This window comes from Lissotriton vulgaris, chromosome 4_1 (assembly GCF_964263255.1).
Source record: "Lissotriton vulgaris chromosome 4_1, aLisVul1.2, whole genome shotgun sequence".
Classification (NCBI taxonomy): domain Eukaryota; kingdom Metazoa; phylum Chordata; class Amphibia; order Caudata; family Salamandridae; genus Lissotriton; species Lissotriton vulgaris.
This window is the reverse complement of record NC_141691.1, coordinates 1,612,066,709-1,612,094,577: the sequence shown is the minus strand read 5'-3', so window position 1 is coordinate 1,612,094,577 and position 27,869 is coordinate 1,612,066,709. Positions and strand designations below refer to the sequence as shown.

Below are 27,869 nucleotides of genomic sequence, written 5' to 3'. Positions count from 1 at the left end.
AAAATGGTCTTGATAATACGCCCTTGTTAATTCCCGTAGAAGCCCATGTTCTGGTGTTGACATGGACTTCTATGGGAATTAACAAGGGCGAATTATCAAGGCCAGACGCGGCCCGTGGAAGGAGTTGCAGTGGGACAGGTGGGGCGGGAGAGGGGCAGGGTGGGGGGTGATAAACAACGCAATCTGGATGATTGTAGGTAAGTAAACAATTAAATTAATAAAACGAATTTCGGGCCATATTATCAATAACATGAGGCGATACATTATCGCCAGTTTTATCAGCAGGAAACTGCTGATAAAGCGGCGATAATGGCCTTGATAATATGCCCTTGTGAATTTCCATAGCAACCCAGGTTAACACCAGAACCTGGGCTGCTATGGGGATTTACAAGGGCCTAATATCAAGCACATTATCGCCGCTTTATCAGCAGTTTCCTGCCGATAAAACCGGGGATAATGTATCACCTTATGTTGTTGATAATATGCCCCTTTGTTCCGTGCCCTGCATCGCATTTTGCGATGCAGGGCGCGCTATGAAATTCGGGGCATATTATCAAGGACCGGTGTTAAAATTATCGCTGTTTTATTGTGTTCGTAGCGTATGCTGAGAATGATTAGCAGTAGAAACTATGGTGCGATCACTCTCTCTATGAGAATAGTTAGAAGTGGTCACTTATTGGAGATCCGATTCAGCTGTGTGGCTTATTGTGCGATGTTAGCAGGCATTGCTTACATGATTACGGTAACTGAGCGTGTGGTTTGCTATAAAAAAGTTGTGTTTAGTCCTCTGTATGGAAAGCTGTATGTTTCCATCTGGCCGTCGATTCCGACCTTGAAAGAAGAGTCAACCAAATGAGCCGTGTAAGAGTGCTATTGTCTCAAAGAGAAGTCGCTCTTACATCTGCTAGAGAAACATTTTTCCTTCATGTAGTAAACACCCGCACAGAAGTGTATGCTCTATTAAATACAGACCTGCCCCGGAATTTTAGGGAGTTTATTTATACTATCTTTAATGCGTCCTCGAGTAGGGGGTTAGCCTGCTTTTTTAAGTTATAAGCATTGGCCTTGTGACTTCTGTAGAAACTAAATTTGGGGTCTTGTCAGTGTTTTTTCATTCGATTTTTTCCAGCATCTTTGGTGAATTGTGCTTAATGCTCACATTAGTTGCCGGTGTGCTTGTATTAATTTGTTTACTTAAATATGGATGCACATTTTGCAGCAGACGACAATATTTCTCGGTTGTTTCTGGTCCGCAACCGAATGCTTAGTTACTATGGAGCGATGCCTCTTGCAACGTTGAGTGCAGCTTACGGATTATCGTTTCGATTCTCCTCTTTCACATGCGTTCAACCTGTCTTTCATTGCCGGAGTTGCGATTTCGACTGGGCCCTGGATTTGTGTCTCTGCAGTACGGTGTCTCCCAACGCGGATTATGACCAGCTGATGAGCCCCTTAGTGGCTCATGACTTGCTCTGTTCTGACGGCAGGATTATGGCTTTAGCAGCAACACATGGAATAATGGGACTTTGGAATGTTTTTGCAGCGGCGCATGACTTCTTGGCATGCAGTTACATTGAAGATGACCCGAGTTTTCCTCCGATGGTGATAGAGGCTCCGGTCGCTGAGGAACATGTAAGTTCATTCCCACTATTGAATTGGATGGCTGAAATGTTTTCAGATGAGAACAATGACTTCCTGTTGGAGGCTGTTGCTACATACTGTGCTTATACGCTGGTGGAATAAGACTGTTTGATTTTTCTACCTATTATTTATTATTTAGTTACTGCTTTTTATCAAAGATCGAATAATTTTTTTTTGCAAAATTGAACTTGACTCTGCTTTTTAGGCTTGGAGTCTGCGTTCGTAATTTGCCCACGTTTACATTATGTGCTTTGGTCAAGGAAATGTGTCGTGGGCTGAGCCTTGCACTCAACCCGTGTTAAGTTCGCATGGGTTTATTAGAAGCTTAAACGCCATTTTTTTTTTCCTGCTCTGGTTTGTACAAAACACGCACTTGCAATATTGTTTAGAGAAGGCTGAATATTTTGCTTCATATGAGAATAATTTGATATACTACATTTGTACACTGTGTCACTACTTTAGTGTGTATAGTGAGAGCATGAAACATCAAGGTTATGTTGGATACTGTGTGTTTTTTGGAATGATGTTCGCACGTTTGATCAGTGTCATTAGTAATGTCATTTGAGATGTCATCAGTGATGTCATGAGTGATGTCACTGACCATGTCATGAGTGATGTAATATGTGACATCATCAGCAGTGCATTGCGGGCGCGCGAGTTATAGTTAGCTGAACTAACTATAACGGAGGAATTTCTATGGTTTTTTATGAGAGAAATGTCCAGCTAACTATAACATGGATGAAGCCTATGGTTTTTTCAGTGAATTTTTAAGGTTTTTTAAATGCTAATTCCTAACTATAACGTGGCTGAAACCTATAGTTTTTTCAGTGAATTTCTAAGGTTTTTTAAATGCTAATTCCTAACTATAACATGCCTGAAAGCTATGGTTTTTTCAGTGAATATATATATATATATATATATATATATATATATATATATATATATATATATATAAAACTTTGACTTGCCACTGGGTCTGCTCAACTACGTAACCAGCCCTCACTCCATCGAGATCGGGCTGACTTTTTGGTGTAATTGACGTCGACCGCAACTAACTAGCACCAGTTGGAGCTATTTTTGCTTTCTAAAAGCTATACTTGATTTCATCTCTAAAACGTAATATCTTAATTTGTTTATGTTGTTCTTTTGTGGTTTTGGTCTGGTTTTATTCAGATAAATATTGGCTATTTTTCTAAACAGGTCTGATTTACTCTGTGGTGTTTTCACTGTGTTACTGTGTGTGTGTGTGTACAAATACTTTACACATTGCCTCTGGGATTAGCCTGACCACACTTGCCAGGCTACCAAGGGGGTGGGCACAGGTTTTCTTTGGTGTGTGACTTAAATACCCTGACTAGAGTGGTGGGTTCTGCCTGACTTAGACGCATACACTAGCCAATCAGAAACCCCATTTCTAACAAATATGATCATCATCATAGACTTAATTTCGATCACCATGGATCATAAAAGTATAGACAACAAGACAACCACAATAAAAATACACAAAATAAATATATAAAAGTTGGCTGTTAAAAACACAGTATGAGAACCATCAAATTCATGTTACAGCCTTTGTCTTAAAATAGGAAAAACTAAAACCACAGATAACATTTCCAGCATAAAAAAATCGCAACATATAGGTTCATAAACATTAAGCAATTCCTATAAAAAATCGTTGGCAGACTGTAACAGTTTTGTTTGCGTAATCCAACATGTCTTTAAAAACTTGGCCACACAAAAAAATTCAATATGGCTAGTATCACTCTGCAGTATTCTAAATGTTTCCTTATGCTCCCTACATCCCAGATTTTTACATAGGGGAACAATCTATTTTGCATGTATATATTTGTAAGAGGAACAAAAATACAGAACATGGAAAAGCGTTTCCAAACATCCTTCACAGCCTACGCACAGTTCATCAGATGAACATTTTCCCTGTTTCGATCTACATGTAAATCATTTTAAAGGTAAAGTACCATATCTGAATTAGAGATAAAGTATCCTCCCAAATGGAGGGACAATTTCATCAATAGTGCCTTTATTAGCGGCTATTGGTTTCTGATCAATGAAGGACACTGTCAGGGAGCCCTTGCACTCCCTAATAGTATCAATTGCCACGCTTTCCCAGAATAGTCCCTTCAGGCTATCCATACCAATCTGACACATACTCTCTGGTGAGGTCAAATATTCATCCAATTCCAGCTTTAAGAGTTGAGCTTTGATCACACAGAGCCACAGTATTTTCCATGCACACTGTGGGACCAAAAGATCCTTGATACAAATGTGGTAAGACTCCAGGGTAGGGGTTGTCCATAAATAATGGCAATAGATCAGCATTCTGCATTTAATCTTATAGACAATTTTCTTTTAGGCCATGTCTAAATATAAGGGAGTCAATAGTGTAGTGACCTGACAGGAAGATTCAATAGGGTTCTAAGAAACTTTTGTTCCACCACAGAAAGACACTCAATATGTGCGTAGCCACACAATTCAGCACCATATAAAACCCGCCCCTAAAGCCTTCACATTATAAATTTCCAGGGCTGGGAGCCACCCTTCTTGATGTTGTTTTTCTGTGGATTTTTCCAATTTGAGTAGTATACTTGATCAAATATAGGTAAGATTTTTCTACCTGCGGAACCCAACATAGATTACTGGTCAGTTTAATGCCTTAATACTCAAAGCTGGGCACAGCATCTAAAATTGTGTCTCCCACTATCATCCTCCTCTTGCAGAATTTCGACTTCTGACTGGTGAAGGCCACGCTTTTGGTCCTAGAGCTATTGAGCTCCAACCCCAGCCCCACACCAAAATAATTGGAAGGATTTCAAAAGTTGTTGCCAGACTTGCAGAGATTTAGAATTTAACAAAGTATTGTCCGCTAAAAGAAGAGTGGGAACCTCTCCGACTTCCTATCATGGGTGCATCACACCTATCTCTTGTCAGTGTACCAATTACTCCATTTATATATAACATAATGAGAGTGGGTGCCAAAACACACCCCTGTCTGACTCCCCCAATCTATCTGTAACAGATTGGTCAGAGCCCCATGCTGCCTCCACCTCACTAGGGCAAGTGTGTCAGCATGTAGTCTCATAAGAATGTTTGGCATGGGAGTAGGAAGCCCCATCTCCTCAAGAACCCTCCATAGTTTGGGACGGGGAACTAAGGGCCAGATGTACAAAGGTTTTAGACCCGTTTGCACTTGCAAAAAACCTGTGGCCCATGTACTAATCCTATTTTGTAAATCGCAAACCAATGTGCAAAATAGGATTAGAAACTCATTGTTAGGAAGGGGCGTTCCAAGGGCGTCCTCTCCTAGTAGCGACTCCTTAAGCTATGTGAGAATGTTTTGCAACTGCAATTGTGATTGCAAAACACTTGCAGTTTACCACCTTTCTCAGAAGGGTGGTAAAACACTCGCAAACGGGAAAGAGTCCAGGGGACCCTTGCCATTTGTGAATGCATGCGCTAATATTTTTGAGGGCAGGCAGTGCTCCCAGGGACCACTGCCTGCCCTTAAAAAACAAAACTGAAAAGTTTCATTTTTATTTTTTAAATTCATCCTGTTTCCCTTAAGGAAAACGGGTGCACTTTTTAGAAAAACCTGTTTTATTTAAAGGCAGTCCCAGACATGGAGGTCTGCTGACCCCAGCAGGCCACCATCCCTGGGAGTACCAGCCATTCCCAATGGGGTCGCAAATTGCGACAGCCTCATTATTATACATCATTAATATGCATGAGGCATGCAATTTGTGGCAGATGGGGTGAATAATTCCAAACAGTGTCTCAGACACTGTTGTGCATCCCAGTTAGCGAGTCGCAAATTGAGAGTCACAAATGCGATTCAATATGCGACTGGCTAATTAGCAGGTCGTACATCTGGCCCTAAATCAAATGCTGCATGGAGGTCGACAAAACCAACATAAAGTTTACCCTTGCGTATAATAATCTCTCGCTAGTAAATACATGCAAAACTGAAATTCTGATTTCTAACAAATATCCTCAATCAGCATTTTTCCTAAGCTCTGCAATTACATGTATTGTGTTGATAATGTATGTTTATGCAATTGAGTATAGGGATGCTGTTCTAACTTAGCCTTCTTTTTTTTATATAGTGCTCAATGTTATTGACTGCAAAGGGAACACACCTATGCACTGGGCAGTGGAGAATGACCAGGTAGAGAGTATTAGGTTTCTCCTATGCAGAGGAGCCAATCCGAATATTTTGAATTGCTATTTGATGTCACCTCTACACAACTCCATACAGCTTTTTCGCAACAAATTGGTGGAGGTGAGTTGTCATGATGAATGAATATCCAACCTTTGTTTTTGGCGGCCTCGCACTAAACGTATACACTAGTAATAATATTAGTGAGACTCATTAAAATCTATTATTTTAATCGCAGGATTGGAAGCCATGTGTTTGATGCACATGTTGGTTGATGTCATTGTAGATACAAACTCAAACTGAATTCAAAGTTTGATAAGCGCAGGTGTTAAAATCTCAGATTACTATAACTAGGCACTTCCCCACTAGTTTCTTCTTCTGACATGGTCTGCTTCTCCTATATTCTTTCACGCCGGGGTGAAACACATGTCCAAGAAGCTCTTGAGTGCAGGGGACCCCCGACACTTCCAGCAGACCCCATCCCTTCCAGAGGCCCTCATTCAGCCAAAGGCTAATGAATATATGGGAGACTCAGTGGCTGCTCATTACTTTCTGCAAGGGGGCACCATCATTTTCTGTTTCTCCATTTCTTGCACCTTTTCTACTGCTGATTATTGTTTTATGATACTCAAATTCATTAGTGTTATCAAACAAACAAATAGGCACAACTGTTCATGATAATAGGTCACATACGGTTGTCGCCCATCACATCTACTGTGCTGGGCTGTCGGCCCTTACAAAACCTTAGTAACACATTGCAGTACTGCAGTATGATCAAGGTTTAGTTTCCCGTACTCCACTCTTGCCCCTGCATTCCAACAATTCCAACCATTTACCCCACACTCATTTATATTTGGTTGGACAACCTGTTGCCTAATATACAGGTTGTTCTTGGACGGGGCACCAGTCCAGTCCTCTCGGCCAATGTACCCCTTGGCAAATCCTCTGGTTGTCACCTTACCTGCCACCCATAACGTGCCGGGGAAGTAACCGTGCCCTTGTTAATTTGAAAATATCATCTCAGTTCATCTCTAAATGCTTCTTTGCACTCTTTATGTTGCAGGAACCAGGTGTTAAATCAGCAGATAGGGGGAATAACTCCCATAGGCCCTCTGAGATCCAGAAGTAGGGGTGCGTGGGCTTAGATTCCTTGAACAAGTGTGTGGATGTTTTGCGACCAGTCCACAGTCCAGAGCGGGCATAAACAAATAGTAAATGTTTGATCGAGTATGTTGGGCCGCAGATATATGAGCGTATTGGCGGAGACGTGGGTTCCATACTCTCCAGACATCGTAGAAGCCAAGCTGGGAGACCCTGGGGAGGAGACATCAGAAAAGTTGCAAGAATGCGATGGGAGGGCATAAGAACTGCTGGGGCTATGTAGACTGTGATAAGATTAATTGCATGTCCCCCCATGTGAATCCTGCATAGTACACCCTGTCAAATCCTTGGCGGGCTAGGACTGGGCAGCGATTACCTAATAGACAGCTTTCCTGCAGCATGAGGATGGAGGGGACAGAACGATTTCAGAACCTAAAGACTGCAGCACACTTCCCCTTGTCCAGGTGACAGTTGACATTTCAGGAGAGGATGTGTAGCGGCTCCAGGTGAAGGTGGGGTCTGCATATGACAGCCCGGGGGGCCATGGCATTTGTGTGCGAGGTCCGCGGGTAAGGAGAACTGCTATGTCCCTGAGTCAGTGTGAGCATGTGGGTGATGGACACACATCGTGTCATATGTCTTAAGCAACTGGAAGGAGTAAAAAAAGAACAAACAAACAAATCCCCAAACTGGCCTCCTACCCTCCCACCATACTTCGTCCTTGAAACATCTGTTGCCCTGACAATAAAGACAAGAACAAGTGCAAAGATTACTAATTGAGGGAAGAGTGGTGGACCCCTCCACATAGCAGGATTTATAGTTATTCAGACGTTCGGAAATGTTTATGACCGTCAACTCCGATGCCTTCCCACACCCATCACCTTCAGGGGTGACCAATCATATTGCTAGGCTGCGGGACAGGTCTGAATCCCTGGCCCCATACATCACCACGGTCAGTGATCAGGTCTGAGGCAACTCTCTACTTGTGTCCTGCTCTTGCAATAGGGCATGTGATCTCACTGATAGAGGAGAGCCGGAACCACTTCTCATGGTCACCTCTGGTGAGGAGGATTTCCTCCTTTGTGTGTTGCATCCCTTCCGGGACCGAGTGCGTCTTCACTATGGTTTTGCTGATCTTTCCCCTGTGATATTAGGTTAAATTGGTGTGGGAGAAGAGGATATTATTTTGCGCCCAGAAAGGGGACGTTCCTCTGTAGCCCAAGTCTATGTTGCCTCCAGGGAGTCGAAGAAGTGTCTGTTGTTGTTGTGGTTTAACCTGAGATGGGCTAGGAAAAGGAGTAAATACGAGAGATTGAGAGCTCGTAGCCTCTGTGTGACTGCAGTGTAGGATCTGCGTTGTGCCTGGACCTCTTTAGTATAGTCCGGGAATGCAATTACTTTAGACCATTGGTAGGTGAGATTGGCTTGTGAGCGCGCTTCCTGCAGAATAGCATCCCTGTCCTTTAAGTTAAGGATGCTTGTTATAATGGGCCTGTGGGGGGCTGCAAAACACACAAGATGAGGGCTCCCAGAGGTGGTTTAAGTGCAAGGGTGCGATGAGTCCTCTTCACCACAAACCATGCGGAGAGGTGTTCCACTGGCATCCAACATTTTACCCAAGTTTCAATGAAAGTCGACAACTCAGTGGGCTCTGACCCCTCTGGAATACCCACCAGACTGAGGTTGTTCTGGCAGGAATGATTTCTGCATCCCCTGCCCACCTATGTAGCTAGGCCACCTGGGAGAGGGCTTTGAGACTTAATTTTTCATTACTGAGACCTCATCTTCAACACTGGACAGGCGAGATTTAGACTCTGAGATCCTAGCTGTAGCATTACAGAGATCTTTCCTAATGAGTGCCATGTCCACACGCACATCACCGATTTTGGTTTCCACTGAGCCCTGTGAAGCTCGGATCGCTTGAAGGATAGTAGACAGGTTACCCTGGGGCACCGGAGGTCTGGACGAGGCAGCATTGCTAGTGCCCACATTGCTCATGGCGTATTGTTCGATATGAGTCTGGGAGGGAGATTACCTAATCTGTGTGCCTTTACCCATGGTTGGCCTCTATCTGTCTCTCCGGTCACTCCTGGGGCCAGAGGCCCGGGCGGTCCGGGTAGGTATAGGAATCACCCGGGGCATCTGTCACTGTCCTCTTTCTGCCACACCTCGGGCACTCCCCAATGCTCCCTCTTTAAGGCTCGGCCTACTGGCAGCATCCTTCCATGGGTCAAGATGGTACCTTACTCACGGAGTCTTCCATCTGTCCTCGGCCCTACTCCTCTTTTCTTTCCTAACTGCCTTGTTCTGCAAGCTCTAAGTCTGCTCCGGGCAGAACTTTTCAGGGGTCCCAGTACAGTTCGGGAGGGTATGGCAACCCGTGTAGTGCCTGCGGGGGCCAGGGGGAGGCCCAAACAAGTGTTCTTCTTTCTCCCTGGGTCCACTCAGGTCAATGGGGTTGTGGCTACCAATGGGGTCGAGCCTTCCCACTTTGGGACCTGGGACCCGCTTACTCCCGGTGTTTTAGCTGGGGAACCATCATTAATAGCTTCAGGTTCAGTGGGCTACAGAGATAGGGTCCTGGCAGGGAACTACTGATAACTGCAATGTCATCCCTGTGTGTTCATCCCAGCATTCCTCTCGGCCTCATATGTATTTTTATCTTGGTTCCCCTCAGAGGACCGGGGGCCCTGTCTTGTATGCAACCCGGCCCTCCTCCTGGGTGATCAGAGTGGTGAGATGGGGGCCTCCGTCTGTCTCCGGTGCACCGGGAGTGGTCTTCAATCCCCTCTGAGGGTTCACCTGCTGTTGTCTGTCTGGCTCACGCTCACATCTAGACCGACTTGCTCAGTGGGAGCAGGCCACCAGTTCCGGGTGCTCTATGGTACCCTTGGTAAAGGGGGACCTCCACTGACTGGCCCGCTGCCCCTACCATCTCACCATGTCTGGACGTCTCCACCACCGCAAGATAGGTACAGCCTGACATCAGCTGTCCCCGCTGCTCCTCACCTGCAGGGACAGCAAATCAGGAGTGTACAGGCTCCAGGCACTGCGCTGTCTCTTCTCTGGCACCCTTGTTGCGGCACCTTTAGCGGTGGGTTCCCCATGTTTACTCTCTCTCCGGGGGGCCGCAGGTGTGGGTGGCGGGTGCAGGTGCAGGATACACAGGTCTGTTATACCTCAGGGCCTTTCATCTGTTCAGATCCCTCTTGGGCTGTACCAATCCATTGCACTGCAGAGGGATCACTTGTTGCCACCAGGTCAGGGCACGGCAGATCTGCAACGTCCTTTCCTTGGCGGTGGGTGGCAGCCCGATGCTACAGCTCGCCACACCTGTTTGCTTGTCCTCTGGTGTCTCACTGCTCTCCGGTCTCTGGCGGCCCAAGGATCAGGACCGTGAGGACTTGCGGCCCGATATTCCAAGCAGGCAGAAGGGGCCCCAATACGACTTTGACATCCCTCTCCTGACAGGCCAGGTGCACACGCACTGTACCCGGGCCGGAGTTCCCTGCAGCCTGAGCACCGCCTATTGTCCTTGGCCCATGTTATTTCTCTGTTGCGGCCATCTGGCTTCTCAGTTGCCACAGGGGCTCGGGATGCCCATGTGTCGTGCAAGGGCACTCATGAACAGCTGGAGACAATACTTACTTTTTTATCTTTGGGCTGGATGCAAGTGTATGACGGAAGGCTCCAGAGCACTCTCAAAGTGTGACCGTCATCTTGACGCTCGTGGCTATGACCCCTCTACTGCTGATTGTTACAGCTATTTTTCTTATAAAATATTCCAACTGGCAAATATTAAATATTATTTTTACATTTTATTTACTATCATAAACTCTTTTTTGATGACTTCCAATCCATGCGTACATGTTTCCTTTCTTGTCATTGTGTTTACAAACCCAATATGGCACTGACAGGGCCTGATTCCCAAAGGTAAACTTACACTTTTGGTTTCAGTTTACTAGTTTTTTCTATTCTCGAAGGTAAGTTACGAGTAGTATAGTTGTGACTGCAGAATCTCCATACTCGGGCAGAGTCTTAATACTCAAGATAAAGTCTCCACACTCAGGGGGGAGTTCCACCCCAAGTTCGGAGATTCTGCCCGACTGTTGAAACCCTGCAGTCGAAAATATACTACTCGTAACTTTCATTTGGGAATAGCAAAAAATAGTAAACTTATGCAAAAAGTGTATGTTTACCTTTGTGATCAGGCTTACAGCTTCTTTCACAGGGGTTGCTCTTGGAAATGAGCCTGCAACATAGGATACTTGGTTATCCCTAATTACTTCCATATTTTACTATCCTTTTTTCATGCATGGTTCCTGACTGATCCCTGCTTCTTACTGACTGTCTGGATTATTTGTCTTTTTTATTTATGAATATGTTGTTATGGTTGTAGATAATTTGTGCTTATTTAACATTTGTTCCTATTTTGCTTCTTAGGTGCTAGCTAATCATAGCACTACTAATATTAACCTGAGAGGGGAACTTGAGAACACACCAGTAATTCAAGCATGTGCAATCAATAACCCTGAAGCCTTAGAAATTCTGGTTTGTATATTTCGGCATAAATTTCATTTCTCCAAAGTGTTCTGTGTGCATTTAACTGGCTTTTATAGCATGTATTATTGAGTCTCCTTGTGGGACATCTATGCGAGTTATTCAGATATTTAAGAGTAATAAACACTGTTAAACAATTGGTTATTAATTTGGAAAGCAACTTAAATAATCAATTTTTGTTGAAACATAATTCTATAAGAATTAATAATTTGGAAAGCAACTTAATAAACATAATCCATTTTTATTGAAATATAATTCTATGGGAATCTCTGCTTAACCCCTGGTAGATGTGGCACACGTAGAAGGCAGTTAACCAGAGAAATGGGTGTTGAATTCAGCAACAAACAACAATGAAGTTAACGTTAGGAATAAAACAATATGGAATTCCCAGAAAAATTAAGGGAAAAATACTATGCAAGCAATACTCAAAAAAAGGTTTAGGATGTATTGCGGGAATCCGTCATACCAATGTTTAATATATTAAGGATAAAAGCACCAGGAAACCCCGAGAAAAGCATCAATCTAAGTCAATCTTCACAGCCGAGTGGAACCCAGATGTAATTTTAGGTCAGCCATGATGGAACTGAATCATATAAGCAGAGCAAGTCACACCGGTTGAAGTTTGACCATGGAATATTGTTAATTTTCATTTCTCAAAATCATTTAGCCAGAAAAGATAGGAGGCTGAAGCTAGTGAAAGTCCCTAAACAGTGGAATTCCTTATCATAGAGCTCCCTCTGTCATGACTCTCTACCTTGAGGGTTGGAATCAAAACTCCAGAACAAAGTCAGATTAACCAACTGTCAATTTTGAATCTCTAAATCTTCGAGTGGGGCCAGATTGGACCCTGTTATTGGGCACAACTCTCTTAGGCCTGATGCCTTCCCTCTAAGGCAGAGGTCTTCAAACCTTTTGATGCCAAGACCCCCTTGTCAAACTTTTTTAGGCGTAAGGACCCCCTCTGAAAAAAAGAACCTGGTACTCTCATCAACAACAACCATAAGCTCCCCCAATTCCCACAGCAAACCATTTTTATGGTGGGGAAATCATATTAAACAGTGTTTAGCAAACCAAAGATCAGTGAGCATGGGGGCGTGGTCTAAGGTGTAGCTAAAAACAAAGGATCTAATTTATGAGGAATTGGCATAGGACAGCGCCACTGTCTTCTTGCAGCTCTGCCCTACGCCAATGTCAAGGGGCAGGAATGCACCATATTTATAATATGTGGTGCATTCCTGTCCTTTCCCCTTGCGTTGGCGCACAAATTGCTGCCTGGCACCAACATGGGCACGTTTGCTTTGGAGCAGGAAGGGGCACCTTCCTTCACAAAAACAATCCAGAGAGGCATTTTCCTCCTTCTATGGGAGCTGCAGAAAGCAGTACACATAAAAAGAGGAAAAAACGAGGAGAAATAAAAACATTTCTCCTCATTACGCCTCCCATGGGGAGGAGTATGGTTTTGGCGCTGCCCCAGCTTTACATGATTTTGTAAATATGGGGCCATGTCAATATCCATGGCAACCCCCATGCAACGCCTATGGAACACCTCCTTGAAGCAGAGTAAGGCAGTGTAGTGACTTGCGATGCTTTTCCATACTCCATATCTATGAGGCTATGCAAAGCCATGTAGGGATACTTTGCGCTGACTCATAGGTATGGTTGAGACTCTTGGGCCGCTGGAGAGTCAAAGCACTGGAGACTCAGCTGGATTATTTTAATTGAAATTAGCCATCATTTTCCAAGACGAAAGCAAACGTTTTGGATTCCAGGTACAAGTGAGGTTGGGGAATGTGTGACCCTCCCCTTCCCAGGACTCCACAGTCCCCCTGGGGTTCGGGACCCACAGATTGAAGACCTCTGTCTTAGGGCATTAACAAGATGCAAGCCAACTAGCCCTTGGAGTCCACTCTTCTATCCTGGGATTAAGTGGGAGCAGGTCCAGCCCTTGGGGTTTCTCACCAGAGGTAAACCAGTAGCCTCAGTGCAGAGTTCTAGGGCCAGATGTAGGTGGCCATTTACCGGCTGGTAACGGCCGATTTCGGCCGTTACCGACCGGTAAATGGGTTTATGGGATGTAGGGGGACAATTTTACCAAATCGGTAAATTTACCGAATCGGTAACTTCTAGATGTAGGTGGGACTCTTATGAGTCCCAAAGGCCTTTCAGATTCGGTATTTTACCACCCAATCCAATTGGGTGGTAAAATACTGAATCCAGGTGTGCATGCACATGTGTGCATGCACACCTATGCCATGTGACAGACAGACATGCTCTTAGGGCATGTCTGTGTGCCACATGGCACACATGCCTGTATTTGGGGTGCTAGAGGGTGTCAAAGTGACACCCCCTGCACCCTTGCTGGAATCGGTATTTACTGATTCTGTAAATACCGATTCGGTAATGCCCATTGATTCCTATGGGCTTCAATGCCCATGGGAATCAATGGGCATTACTGAAACGGTATTTACAGAATCAGTAAATACCGAATCTTAACGATTCGGTATTTACCGATTCTGTAGTAACTACATCCCCCGCCCCTCTATTTTACCACTTCCTAAATACCAAATCGGTGCAATTCGGTATTTAAGAAGTGGTAAAATAAAATTACCTACATTTAGGCCCTAGTCCTTTGGTTCAGCAGGTGTGCGCTCAACTTCCTTAGGTGGCGGCAACACTCAGGCTGGTAGCCACCATGCCAGTTTGGATTTTATGGGTGGAGAGGACCTCTGAACAATTAAGAATCTTTCCACAGGTAGCCCTACCTAGCCATGCATCACTCCCTGGGGGATTAACACTAAATACTAATGTGCATCTGTCCAAAGTTAAGATGTCAGAATCTTCCTCCCAAGGTGTCAGCAGAAATTAACTTCCAAAAAAAAGAGTTGTGACAGGGTTTTCTCCCCTACTGGCTTTGCTGCCACTCTGGCTACTTCAAAAATGGCATGGTGAGAGTTACATCTGCCTTGACAGTTGCTGTTTATGGTAGTTGGGCTCAGTCCCATCCCCTCAAGCAGGGTCCTTTGTTCCTTTGCAAAATCAATTTACATGTCCCAGCATTGTCTGCAAATGCTACAAGAATATTTTCAAATCACTTTCTTCTTGGTTTAAATTTTAAATTACTAATTGAGTCCACGAACCATGCTTTTTGCTATTACTAAACTGAAGTTATTCATTATAAAGTGCCTATAACATAATTCAGTGCTTTTCTATGAGAATCACTCTGCAGTAAATATCACAGTCACAAAATGTAAAGCTTAAGTTGATATCCTTAAGTAGCATGCACCAGTCATGTGACTGGTATAGGAAAGGTTTGGCCCTGGCAAAAAAATTCTTCCATGCCATATTTGCACTTAAAATGACGACTTTGATAGTGCACCCAACATTTGGGAACTGGGAGGTAGGAAAAGTACAAGATGAACACTAGGTACAGGGGCAAAGAAATTCAGTAGTCACAGTTAAAAATCTAATGCTTTGGCCCAAGGTCAGCAAAATCACCTACTTTAGTAATATCAGGCCACCTTGTCATTAATTTACCTATATTTCAAACGCCATGTACCAGGTCATGAAAATGTACCATGTTAGCGCTTGAATTTTACCATAGCAATACATCCCCCATAACAAGATGCTTACCCAATGTGCAATTCCTTCAACATGGGTACTCGTCCTGCAGCCTGGTGACCTGGTTGGTCTTCATGAAGCTAGTCACATTCACTTTTCACATAAGTACTTTGACGGTCACTTGTTTTTCCCCACAAAAAAAAATGAGGGTCCTATGGGCTTGGTCAGTCAGTTAATAAGCCATTTATTTGGCTTCTGCCAAAAGATGGCCAAGAATTTAAAGCTTGAGACAACTCCTAAACTGGCAGCCAATCCCTTTAAAATGGGTAAAATCTAGAGCGCAAGTGCAAACAGGAAAGGAAGAGCAGGTGGTTTAACATTTGGACTGGCTGAGTTAAAGCTATGCATTTCTAGATTCACAAGCACTATCAAAGGACTACTCACAGGAAGTAGTAAAATCAGAAATTACATGCCAATGATCAGCAAGTGGCAGGGCAGTCCAAGAGGCAAGGTTAACTGAAAACAACATGACATGTCAGAACATTTACAACAGTGCTCGTCAAGATTTGCTTGGGCAGCTCCTGTATTCGCTTTTCTCCCCTCCCCTTAGTAGACATAGACCATGTTACATTTGCTTGTAACGATTCACACACCCTTTACACTTGCAGATTAACTAACAGGGAGCATTTGCATTTCTTTCAGGGGCAAATGCACCCTGGCACGAAAACATTTCACAGAACAGGGCACTCTGTTTCCAAGACAAAAACAAACGTTTTGAATTGCAGGCACAAGTGAGGTTGGGGAAAGTGCGTCCCCCTTCCCGGGACTCTACGCCCCCCCTGGGGGTCGCGCCCTACAGATCGAAGACGTCTGCTCTAAGGTCTCAGTGAAGCATTTATTCCACAATAAATACTTCAAAGTGAATGAACCTGGAGATCCTGGCCGCTGAAGATCCATACATTCTCTGGTAGCCTCAGCACCCTCAGCACGCTCTTCTGGTCTCTAGGTGGTCAAAAAAGAAATCTCAAATTTTTCTTGATGCTGGGAACATAACTACTGGTTTCTCCTTCAGCTCCCAGGCCCTCAGTGCAGGCTACTAGCCACCAGGTTTCTCTTTTTCTAAGATTCCCTCAAGATCCAGTGGAGTCCACTCACTACCTGGCAAACATCATCTAACAGAGCCCTTCTGCCTTTTGTGCCCTATATCAAGGATCCAAAGGTCAGCATCAGAACTCTTGGAGAGCAGTTTGAGTCCCTGAGTGCCAATGACATATCATAATTCCTTCAGGCTTCATTCCCTTCCAGGTCAAGGAATGTTCTGCGGAACTGGTTGTAAGGTGCAATTCTTATTCTTTGTAAAGCGAGTAACTCCACCAGTTCTGAAAACATTCCCACAATAATCCAACCCACTTGATATTACTTCCTCTTTCACCGTTCTATAAACCTTTCCACTGCCTCTAATTCTAAAGTCCACCAATATGCAAATGAGAGAACAACCCCTCTATTATCTGGGAACAGATTGCGGTCATTCTACTTCATCGATCTTTACTGCAAGTAATTTCTCCGTTTTTCCCTGCATTTCCCAGCATTCATCTCTGCAGGAATTGAGATCGCTACTTTCCTGCCAAACTCATCTTTAAAAGCAAAATCCAGGGAAGCAGACTTAATTCCTAAGCATCCATTTCTATAAGGAGTGACATCACTGCGGTTCACATCATTTTGTCTCCTCAGGACATAACGTCACTGGTTTCTCTCCAAACTATACTGAAAAGAAACCCAGACAAGCACATTAACTCTGGTGGTTCTTGGCACTCCCATAGCCAGGACACCATGAGACTGCCAACTAAGATGTGTACAAAATAAATAACAAGTTACCAGGCCTTTTCTACCTATGCTCCTAGGATGTGAAACAAGATCCCCTTAGCCATCAGGACTGCCCCGTAACACCTCAAGTACTTCATAGGTTAATTCTTAGGTCTCCTTACCACTGTATCTATCCAACACGCTCAAACCTCAATCCTATGCAACTTAAACTTAGAGAAATCATTCATAAATGAAAACAAGAGACACTCTTCTCAACCTCATCTACACGCTCCACATGACACAGCTAGTCACCAAATCAACATATTTCAAAGGTCACATCCCAGGCACTCTCTTTTCAAAATCACCAGTGATCTAGTGTAAGCCTCCCATAACCATAAGCTAGACCAACCATCTCTCCTTATCCATGTCCCGGCTGCTGAGCTTCCAACCAAGACACCAAGGTCAACCTAAAAGAGAATAGAATACCTTTAGATCCTACAAAGACTGCCCCGGAGACCTAGCCCATTCTTTGCTCTTCCACCTCCAAGTCAGATAGCAGTACCCTTCTAAACAATTTCAACACATTTCCAGAAGCCCATGTGAACATCTGTATTCCAAGTAAAACATGAGTGTATGGGCGATAAAATCAACACCCTGGTACTTGCTGATAAGAAATGCTCCACCAGCAGAATGGAAAGTTAATGGAAGAAAAAGTGAACCCCCGATAACTGTATGCTACTGAAGTCCCTCCTCATAACACAGAAAAAACTCAACACAATAACCAAAGAAAAGTACTGTACCAGCACCATCATATAATCTACCCAAAGAAGGCGAACAGTCTTCAAAACAATAACTCACTGCATCAGCTCATCACCTGAATCTCCTATCCTACACTCCACAGACAAGTGCAATGCCATTAACAATTTCTTCAATGAAAAAACCCCAAAATATTCAATAGCCTACCCACAATACCAAACCTGACTCTCTTCTGACACCAACTTGATGACTTCTTCAACTCACTGAAAGCCTCCATCTGTGATGATAGTGTCTTACCCTCATCCATTAACAAAGTTTCTCTGTAGAAGCTCTTTCATCTGTATTCACCATCAACAGCTCCCTCACTCTTCAGAAAGGTCAGGCCTTCAGTCTTGTGATTTATTACAAAAAAGGACAGAATGCGGATGAACATGGTTCAGCACATCAATTCTTAGGTAAGGATAAACAATTAGAAGGTTTGTTACAACTGCTTCCAGAGTTCGCTGCACTTCCACTCCACTGGAAACCAGATAAGCAAATTTGTAATAGAGGGAAGGTGCACCAGAACAAATTCAGTAAACTCTAAGTGTATCCAAAGTATCTTTTATTTAGTTGAAGTTAAAGGTTGGACATCAGACAGCGTGTTTCGTTCCACAGCTGGGACTTCATCAGGGCAGAAAGAACATATAGAAAAAACAACACTAAATCACAATCGACATTTTGACCCAAACATAAAAAATACAAGCACAATATATATATATATGTGAACAATACAGACAAAATCAATAACATGCACAGAACGGCACAAAACATGAAAACTACACAATATATTTGTGTATACGGATATATATATATAAATGTATAAAAAAATATAAAAAACACCATAAATTACAAGACAAAGCTATAAACAGTAAAAACTTCCCACTATACGAATATGGACATCCTAAAATACAAAACAAAACTGTACACATTTAAACAATACAAGGTGACAAACTGATTTCAGCTTTGCATACACTTAATACAAATCACCCTGACATAAAGAAAGTTAATCAGTAAAGCGCAATATAAATCTAGCTTAGGGACATTATGTATATGACGTACCGGAGAGAAAAATAGAAACACAGAAACATAATAATAGGAACCTGGAGAAAAAAACAAAAACAAAAAGGAATAAAAGAATATAATAAGGAAAGGAGACAGAAGAACAAATTTCAAAATTGGGAAGCATATATCCAGAAATGGCCCTAAATTAATCCCAAACGGCATGCGATTGTTGTACTAATTTGAAATCTGAATATTAATATCTAGCTATTCTCTAACATTTTGGTAACATACCCCTATCAAAGGGAAGAAAAAAGGGGGAAGTTAACAGAGGAAAAGTCAGTACCAAAAAATATTAAATAAAATTATAATAAGAAGAGATATGAAAAGAGAGGAAAAGAAAGGAAGAGATAGAATACAAACCCACCTATGGGTCTCACCTTAACTATTTCAATCACGGTCCCATCAGCCTGTATACTTGAGTTAATGTGCTCCAAGGTCAAACCAAATAAATACAATCCTAAGATCTAGTAAAAAAGACAAGAATATTAAGCAAGGGTTACATGCTGCATAAGAATAAATAATAGCACCCATGTCATAATTAAGGATTCAAATGTGCCACCCAACCGCACAATTGTCAAAGTAACTGTAAGGATAATGTCTTAACACTAGCAATACATGTAGTGTGCTTATAATTTCTGTAGTGTCCCGCAATCGTTCAAACTCATATATTAGCGGTGGTGACCCAAGTAGTAGCCCAAGTCCTAGTAGAGGGAGGACATACGTTGTCATTGCGTGCTTTTCACGTCAAGAACTCCCTGATTCCAACCATTAGTTTGTTAAGGGGCCCGATCCGCCTGTACACTTGAGTAAATGTATTCCAAGGTCAAGCACATTAAAGACAATTCTAAGCTCTAGTAAAAATGACAATAAAACATTACCCTAAGAGTTACATGGAGCATAAGAAATAATAATGGCACCCATGTCATAGTTACGGATTCACTTGTGCGACCCAAACACACACTTGGCAATGTAATTTTAAGGACAACGTCTTACCGCAAACAATAAATATGCTTGTAGATTGTGTATTGTACCGCAACCAACCTTATAGAATCGTGGTGGTGGCCCAAGTGGTGGCCCGAGTCCAGAATTCCCAATTCAAGTCACACAGACCAGAAATACTATAATCTCAGAATCCTCCTTTTATGTCTTTGAAGACAAAGTTAAACCTGCACATTCTGTGTATAATAATCCTCCTCCTTTCCAAATCTGTTTCATTCATAGAACCATGATATGTGGTTCCCGGATGTTTCAAGCAGAATGTCCACACCACCACTAGCTGTGTTGTGGTGGTGTGGACACGCTGCGGAATTCTGACAATGTGATATGTTAATTGGAGTTTAACATTATAACTACTACAATAGCTAGCCTTGAGAAAGCCCGGAAGGCGAAACGCACATCGGCTGCTACGCTATGCAAAGAAATACAATTTGAATTTGAATTTGATCTACAGCTACGGTGACATTTGATTTCATGGGACTTTTTCATGTGTGATTACATTGCTCTCCATGGTGCATAATGCACGCAGGATGAAAATAAGTATTGTACGGTGTGCTCTGGTGTCTTTAATTTAAAATATTATTGCAAAGACTCCATCTATATACCGTTGGGTATCCAACAACATGAGTCACCCTATGGACAAACAGTATTAATGGTTAAACAGGCACCATGTTGGACTAGTGTTTCTACAATGGACACAAATAGCGAAATACGGTTCTGATATTATATTTATCCGAGGTTACTATATACTAGAGGATAATAGAACCTACATAGTGCTGTTTGGGTTAAAAGACCTAGTGAATTTAGTCCAATTCCACAGGAAACTAAAAACTACAACAACAGAATTCCTCCTTAATATACAAGAAAAGTTCCAAAAATTAGTCCACCGTACAATTAGCAACTTGATGTAATGGAGAGGCTACAATGTATGTAATGTAACTAGACTATAGAAAAGAACATGCTGTTCAGTCATAGAAAGTGAACACTATAAAGTGGAAGAGTTGACAGAAAGGGACAGAATATCCACTTAAAAGATATGTAGGAATACTACACAAAGAATTTTTATTTGCATTGCCTTATTTTTAAATCATCACCACATGACATCATAACTTATAGAAATTGATCACAGAACTTGATTGTATTTGTAAGCAATTTGAACAAGAAAGAGAGAGGTGGGGGTCAATCTCAGTTGGGCTTACACAACAATTGATCACATAAGTGTATAAACATGGGGACTATCTCATCATATTCTTCTTTATCATCCATGTTTACAGAAAAAAGTGCATTTCCCCATCGGTATTGTGCCCCAAGAGGGTTGACCTTAATCGGCAAGTCCATTTGAACTCCATAAGCAGATGCTCCCTATTGCCTCCTCTGGTTCACAAAGGTGCCTGATCTATTGCATGAAACCAGAAGGTCAAGTCGTCTGGATGTTCACTATAGTAACAGGGTACCTGTTATCTTTTGTTTTTAAGGCCCGGTGGTGTTTCTGCATCCTCAGCTTGAGGCAGTGAACAGTGCTGCCAACATAAATATTACCACACCTGCAGCCAAGGACATAAACCACATGTGTGGTATTGCAATTCAGGAATTGACCTATTGTGAATCGTTGGGATGTGTTGTAGCAAAAAGTCAAAGTCTTATTTTATCCCCATGGGCATATATTGTACATCCCACAGGTGTAAAAAACTTTCGGTTTTGTGGGTAACCATGTTTGTGTGATCTTTGGTGTAACCACATAACTGGGAAAGACGGAATTTCTAAAAGCCACTCCCCTCCTATATGTGATTGATGGTCTACCCTCAACGGCATCCTTAAGACCAGGAATTTATGTAAGCAGATGCCAATGTTAGCAAAAGATGTTGAAAATTACACTGCTATGTGTAGTATACTGAATTACAAATCTGGCCTTTTTGTTGGTCGTATCTGTTGCGGGTTTTCCTTCAGTGTGTCATCTCTGTTCAATTTATACACCCTTGATTCAGCTTTGTGAAGTGTTCTATGTGTATATCCCCTTTTGACAAATCTATTTCTGGATGCATCAATATGGATTTTGAATGCCTCCTATAATTTATGACAGAACCGGGATGTGCACTGGTCGCGTGCAATACAGAATTGCACGCGGTTTCTTTCCTAAAGAGAGTACTCTGTATCTGGACTTGTTTGATGTAGAACTGTATATCGAGGAAATTAATACATTTGCTATTGTAAGCCATGGTAAATTTTACATTATAGGTATTACTATTCAGGAAAGTCAGGTATTGATGTAATTGTTCCTCAGAACCATACCACAAACATATAATGTCATCAGTGTACCTCCCCCAGCACATGATGTAATTGGTCCAAGGGGAGGCACTGTTGCCCCAAGCCTGCTCACTCTCGAACCACCCCATAAAGAGGCAGGTGTAAGATGGAGCAAACCTGGAGCCTATCGCGGTTCCGTGTGTCTGCTGGAACCAGCGGTTGTCAAAGAGAAAATAATTATTAGTTAAAATTATGTCAATCATTAAATTTATCATTTCATTGTAGACGAATAGCCCTGCATCCTCCCTATCCAGGAAGGATTGTATCGCTTTAATCCCAAATTTTTCATCTATGCAAGGGAAGAGGCTTTCTACATCGAAGGTGGCACACATAAGGTCCTCAGACCACTCAAATTCTTTCAATTTCATCAGGATATCTTTACAGTCCCTGACGTAGGATGGTAAGTTAGGGACATGCTTCTGTAGCTTCAAGTCCACATATTGGGACAGTTTCTCTGTCGGTGAGCCCACCCCCGGGATGATCGGTCTACCCGGGGGGGAATTGCCCACCTTTGTGTATCTTGGGTAAGATGTATATATACGGAAAGGTAGGGCAATCCACCCACAGGTACCTGTCAATAAGCAAGAATCTTTCCATTCAATTAATTTGGCTCTGATCATGATAGTAAGATTCGGAACAGGGTTATTCTGAATTTCCCGATAGCAGAGACTGTTGTTGAGTTGTCAAGTTATCACTTGCATATAGTCGCTGTGGTTCATTATGACGACGTTTCCGCCTATGTCAGCTTGATTATACTATTTGGATCCTTGCTAATGTCATCAAAACCTCGCAATGGCAATTTACGACCATATTACACATATCTATCTATCTATCTATCTATCTATCTATCTATCTATCTATCTATCTATCTATCTATCTATCTATCTATCTATCTATCTATCTATCTATCTATCTATCTATCTATCTATCTATCTATCTATCTATCTATCTATCTATCTATCTATCTATCTATCTATCTATCTATCTATCTATCTCTCTATCTATCTCTCTATCTATCTCTCTATCTATCTATCTATCTATCTATCTATCTATCTATCTATCTATCTATCTATCTATCTATCTATCTATCTATCTATCTATCTATCTATCTATCTATCTATCTATCTATCTATCTATCTATCTATCTATCTATCTATCTATCTATCTATCTATCTCTCTATCTATCTCTCTATCTATCTATCTATCTATCTATCTATCTATCTATCTATCTATCTATCTATCTATCTATCTATCTATCTATCTATCTATCTATCTATCTATCTATCTATCTGTCTATCTGTCTATCTATCTATCTACCTATCTATTTATCCATAGATATAGGGATATCCATTTAGAAATATATAAATGAGTCCCATGGGACAATTGAATTAATTCATAAGTTCCCTGATCCATGTGGGTAGATAGGGTTGGTATTCTTATTTAAACACAGGTTCGCGCAGCAGATTGTCTACAAAGATGCTGTAACCAAGCTCAGTAAACCCACAGACAAACATAGGCTATTATGGCAAAAGAAGCCTTGTTACATGCAGATAAATATACTGCCAATATTATCTGGGTGCCTCTTTGTTATATGCAACCACAGCTTCCTCCAAGAGTAATCAAGAAGAAGTGGATGACCTAGAGACATTGAAGGCAGTAAGAACAGAACTGTATGGTAACTACTCACAGAATATTGAAAAGCAGATGTAATTCCACTGGGTCTGCAAGTAAGGAATATTCCAATCATGTTTACCCACAAAGAGACATTCAAAAATAACTTTACTTACATTGGGAATAATTGTTCCTGCCATTAGATGGTACTGGGGATAGATATGGCATTAGAAAAACTAAATATATTGAAATGCCAGATCAGTGATATGGAAGAAAAATTAAAAATCAACTGCACCATAAGCACTGCAAAAGCAGTGTTCGACAACTTACAGAACACAATAGAAGTATATCCATATCTGAGACCAGATTTCTATACTTCCACATGCACTCAATCAGCTCCTAAATCTGTGTCATTCTCTGATTCGTCTGTCAGTTTAGGTGACTATGAAATCTGTGGCTCCAGAAATAGAGACTACATGCCTACATGGAGTAGTACCCCTGGTATGTTTTTTAGAATTGGACCCACAACAAAGGAGGGAATAGTCGGAGAGGCAGAGGCAGTTGAAGGGGGTGGCAGGCTAGCAACTACCAACCAGGGGGAAGACAAACCAGCAATCAACACTACAGCTGGTGAATATTGCTGTGACTAATAGATGTCCAACTTTAAAGATCTCTAATTGTGTTCTCAACCCTGATGGAACCAATGAACTAAGCTTTGCGCTAACAGATAAAATAGATTTCTTCAAATTGAGAAGTTAATTATATTGATTTTTAAGAACCAGCAGATTAAAACACTCCTTTAAGGGCAAACCGGATACCCAGCTTGCAAGTGGTTGAGTGTTGACTCTGACATTCCAAATTGTCTCCCATTCCATCTCATGAGTGTTGAAAATATTGTCTTCAAACAAGTGATGAAATTGTAAAGACAAACCCCATACATTACCTAAGACTCACCATAGGCCCACTCATGAGAATTCAGGAGGAGATCAGGGGTATTACCTCCAAAGTTCTTGAGGGAGGCAAGATTAATGAAAAACGATATGCCTTCTGTAACAAGCCCCACCCTGGGGCACTGGTGATTTATACCTTACCCAAAATGTACACAAGTTTTTCCAATACTCCAGGCCGCCTCATTGTATCTGGATGAGGTTCAGTTCTAGAACCTGCTTGCAAAGTCTTTGACCAATAAATCAGATGCTGTTTCCAAAGTGAAATCATACCTCAGAGACAGTACACATTTCATTAACGAAATAGATAGTCAGTGCATTCAGGAATGTAAGTACATTTTGGAATATGAACGACACATTATGCGAGCTAATTACGTATCTAGCTGGAGTGGCCCTTTAAAGAAATTACTTTATGTTTGAAAAGGAATACTACTTACCAATCAAAGGTGTGACCATGGGGGCTTGTTTTGCTCCAACTGTGGCTAATTTGTATGTAGGGGAATTTGATAATAAGGTGATCAATAATATGAACAGCCCCTACATGACCATTTTAACATCTGTAAGTGCTACACTGACAATGTCTTCCTCCTCTGGCATTGAAGTGTGACTGACCTGAAAAGGCTTTATTGCATGCTTAAATACCCAAAGTCAAGGTGTATATTTCACTATGACCTACAGTACTATATAAATTAATTATTTGGATCTCATGGTAAGACAGAGAAATGGTATTCTGTAAACTAATCTATACTGTACACTAACAGATTCCCCATTGGGAACTAACAGTCAACATCCCTGGGCTTTGAGGGAGAGTTTACCGCCGTGCCGATTTTTACATCTACGCCGTAGTTGTCATGTCAAGGAAGACTACTTCTCAGCAGCGTGAGTACTATGAGGAATACTTCTAAAATGGGGGTATCTGCGGAAAATCATCTTCTGAGCCAATTAGAGAGCTTTGTTTTGACCCAGGGAACGTTTGTTGACCCCTAGACAGAGAAAGAAATCCAAAATAGAGTGCTGGGGAACACATTCTTTCCCGTCAGTAATGCAATCCAGATGGTCATTAGGAACATTGGCCTATGATTAAGGAAACATGTGATGAACCTCCTGTGTTTGCCTCTAAGTAGAACATAAATAGTAGGGGCTTTATTGTAAGGGCCATAGAGAAACTGTAGTTAAAAGTTACATTTGAGCACTGTAGTCTTACCTGATGTCCTAGGCCACTACAGATGTGGTGGATGCACTACCTGCAAATTTACTTCTGCCACTAAATCTCTGTCATGATATGCCCCTGTATGAAGATGATGTGGGACAGACAGCACAAATGGTTAAACACCGTATAGCCCAACACTTAAACTGGATGAAGTGCAAAGTGGAAGAAGCCCGTCTGATACAACATTTTGAGGAATGTGGGCACACCGAAGTTCAAACCTACTTGCAGTTGATGTAGTTCCGTACCCTGGGTAGGAGAGTGGGCAACAAAACAGCACTTCTGTATTGTAAGGGACTATGAGTGGTATAAATGATTGTGATGACATGCAGAAATTAGCAGTAAGGCAATTTTAAATCTATTGACATTCTTGTTATTAAGACCACTTTAAATCATATCCAAAGCATAGATATAATACATACATGCATATAACACTAACAGAGAGCAATAATGTTGGGTCACAGAGTATTAAATCCTGGTTATGTTCATAGTCAGGCGTACATTCTGGATATCAGTTTTAGTAAAGTGTTCATCTTTACATAATTTTAATGATGGCTGTTGAAAGGTATTGTACCTACTCCACATTCTGAGCATTATGATGATGTCCATAGTTTAAGGTTGGACTCATGACCATCATTTCCCTGTAGTGCTGATGTCTAAAAGGCATGGGGAAGATGATTGATGCACATGTTAATGGTGTCCACATGCAGCTATAGGATAAATGCAAGCAACTTATGTATGAGGAATTTTGTTCACTCAACGTGGCAGCCTGTGGTTAGTGGTCTAGTGTTGCAGAGGCAGCAAAACAGAATTTCCAGTAGCTTCTGCTGTGTTTTTCTCTGCCACTCCAAACTTCAATGGTACCGAATTGAGTCAGATTAGCTCCACTGATATCTTGTAGAAATGTAAGGTTTTCGTTTGTAAGAAATATTTCCCCGAGTGCCATTTGTATGAGGTACTCCAATATTGTCTTATTTATCCTGGAAAACAGTTAAATTGCAATTTGGGCAGTTCTGAAGCAATATTGGAACTGTGTTCGATCTGTATGGGTCCAGTTTTGCAGCATTTGGTAAGAAAAGGATTGGTACTAGTTCTGAAAGAATACACCCTGGCACTGAAAAGTTTGACTTGGATAGGGCTGATGTTTTAACTTCCCTTTTCTAACATGGTTGTGTGTGTTCCACATAGGAGGAGCATAATTGGCCTCACTCAAAGCACGGGTGGTGGGCAATGACCATGTCACTCCAAGACAATAGTTTCAGAAAGAGGATGATTTTTACTCTATTAGAAAATGCTGCCTTACCGTCTGATCCACAGTTTCTTATACTAGGGCTGATTTGTTCCATAGGCACACAGGTGATTTTTCCCTGTTTGTTGCGCTCTTGTATTACTAACGTATGAGTATACAGTGAGTTGTTTTGGACCACTCAGCAATGGTATGAGTAATGGTATTCACACTTTGCATATAAGTGGAGGAGTTTCACTTTTTATTATTGTGACATGCTGTTCCTTCATAACTCGAGGTCCCATTGTCTCACCCTTTCTGATTGAGTCACCTTGTATGCACACTGTTGATGCATGGTCTTTTCTTGTGCTCATAAACCACCAACGTATATTGCAGCACTAAGCTATGATGAACTCGGATGATGATTTTTATTGCCATATATTATACATAGGTTCAATACATGGTAGTTCTTCATGTTACACAAGTGAACATACTATTAGGTGGGGAATTACTCACTGCTTGCTTAATGGAAGTTTACAGTATGTTAAAGCACAGGACTTAGAAATACTGTTTCTATATCTGTTTCTCTGATGCATAGGCCTTGTAGACAGTTGACTATGTCCTGAAGAGACTCTAACAGTCACATGTGGTCGAAACGTCAAGAAATCCTCCGTCTTGATTGCTACATGTAATTTAATGCATACATTCTTATTAATTTAATCAATCAATGCATACAACCATTGTAGGAAATCGTACAGTGTTTTTTCAGTTCATAAAGAATTTTATTAAGTACAAAGGAAGGTATCAATAGATAATGCATGAAAAAAGAAAGGGTGACAAAACAAAAGAAAAAAGAAAAAAGGAAAACTAAAGCAAACAGGAAAA

The 27,869-nt window shown here is 41.8% G+C and overlaps 1 protein-coding gene across 4 annotated transcripts in view; it reads left to right on the top strand.

Annotated features, from left to right (window-relative positions):
- TRPA1 (transient receptor potential cation channel subfamily A member 1) overlaps positions 1–27,869 on the top strand; it is a 913,216-nt gene that overhangs the window by 340,349 nt on the left and 544,998 nt on the right. For all 4 annotated transcript variants that reach the window (XM_086965876.1, XM_086965877.1, XM_086965878.1 and 1 more), the window contains exons 4-5: positions 5,760–5,935; positions 11,357–11,464. In XM_086965876.1, the coding sequence (XP_086822002.1) occupies positions 5,760–5,935; positions 11,357–11,464 (284 nt within the window). The remainder of the gene's footprint in view (positions 1–5,759; positions 5,936–11,356; positions 11,465–27,869) is intronic.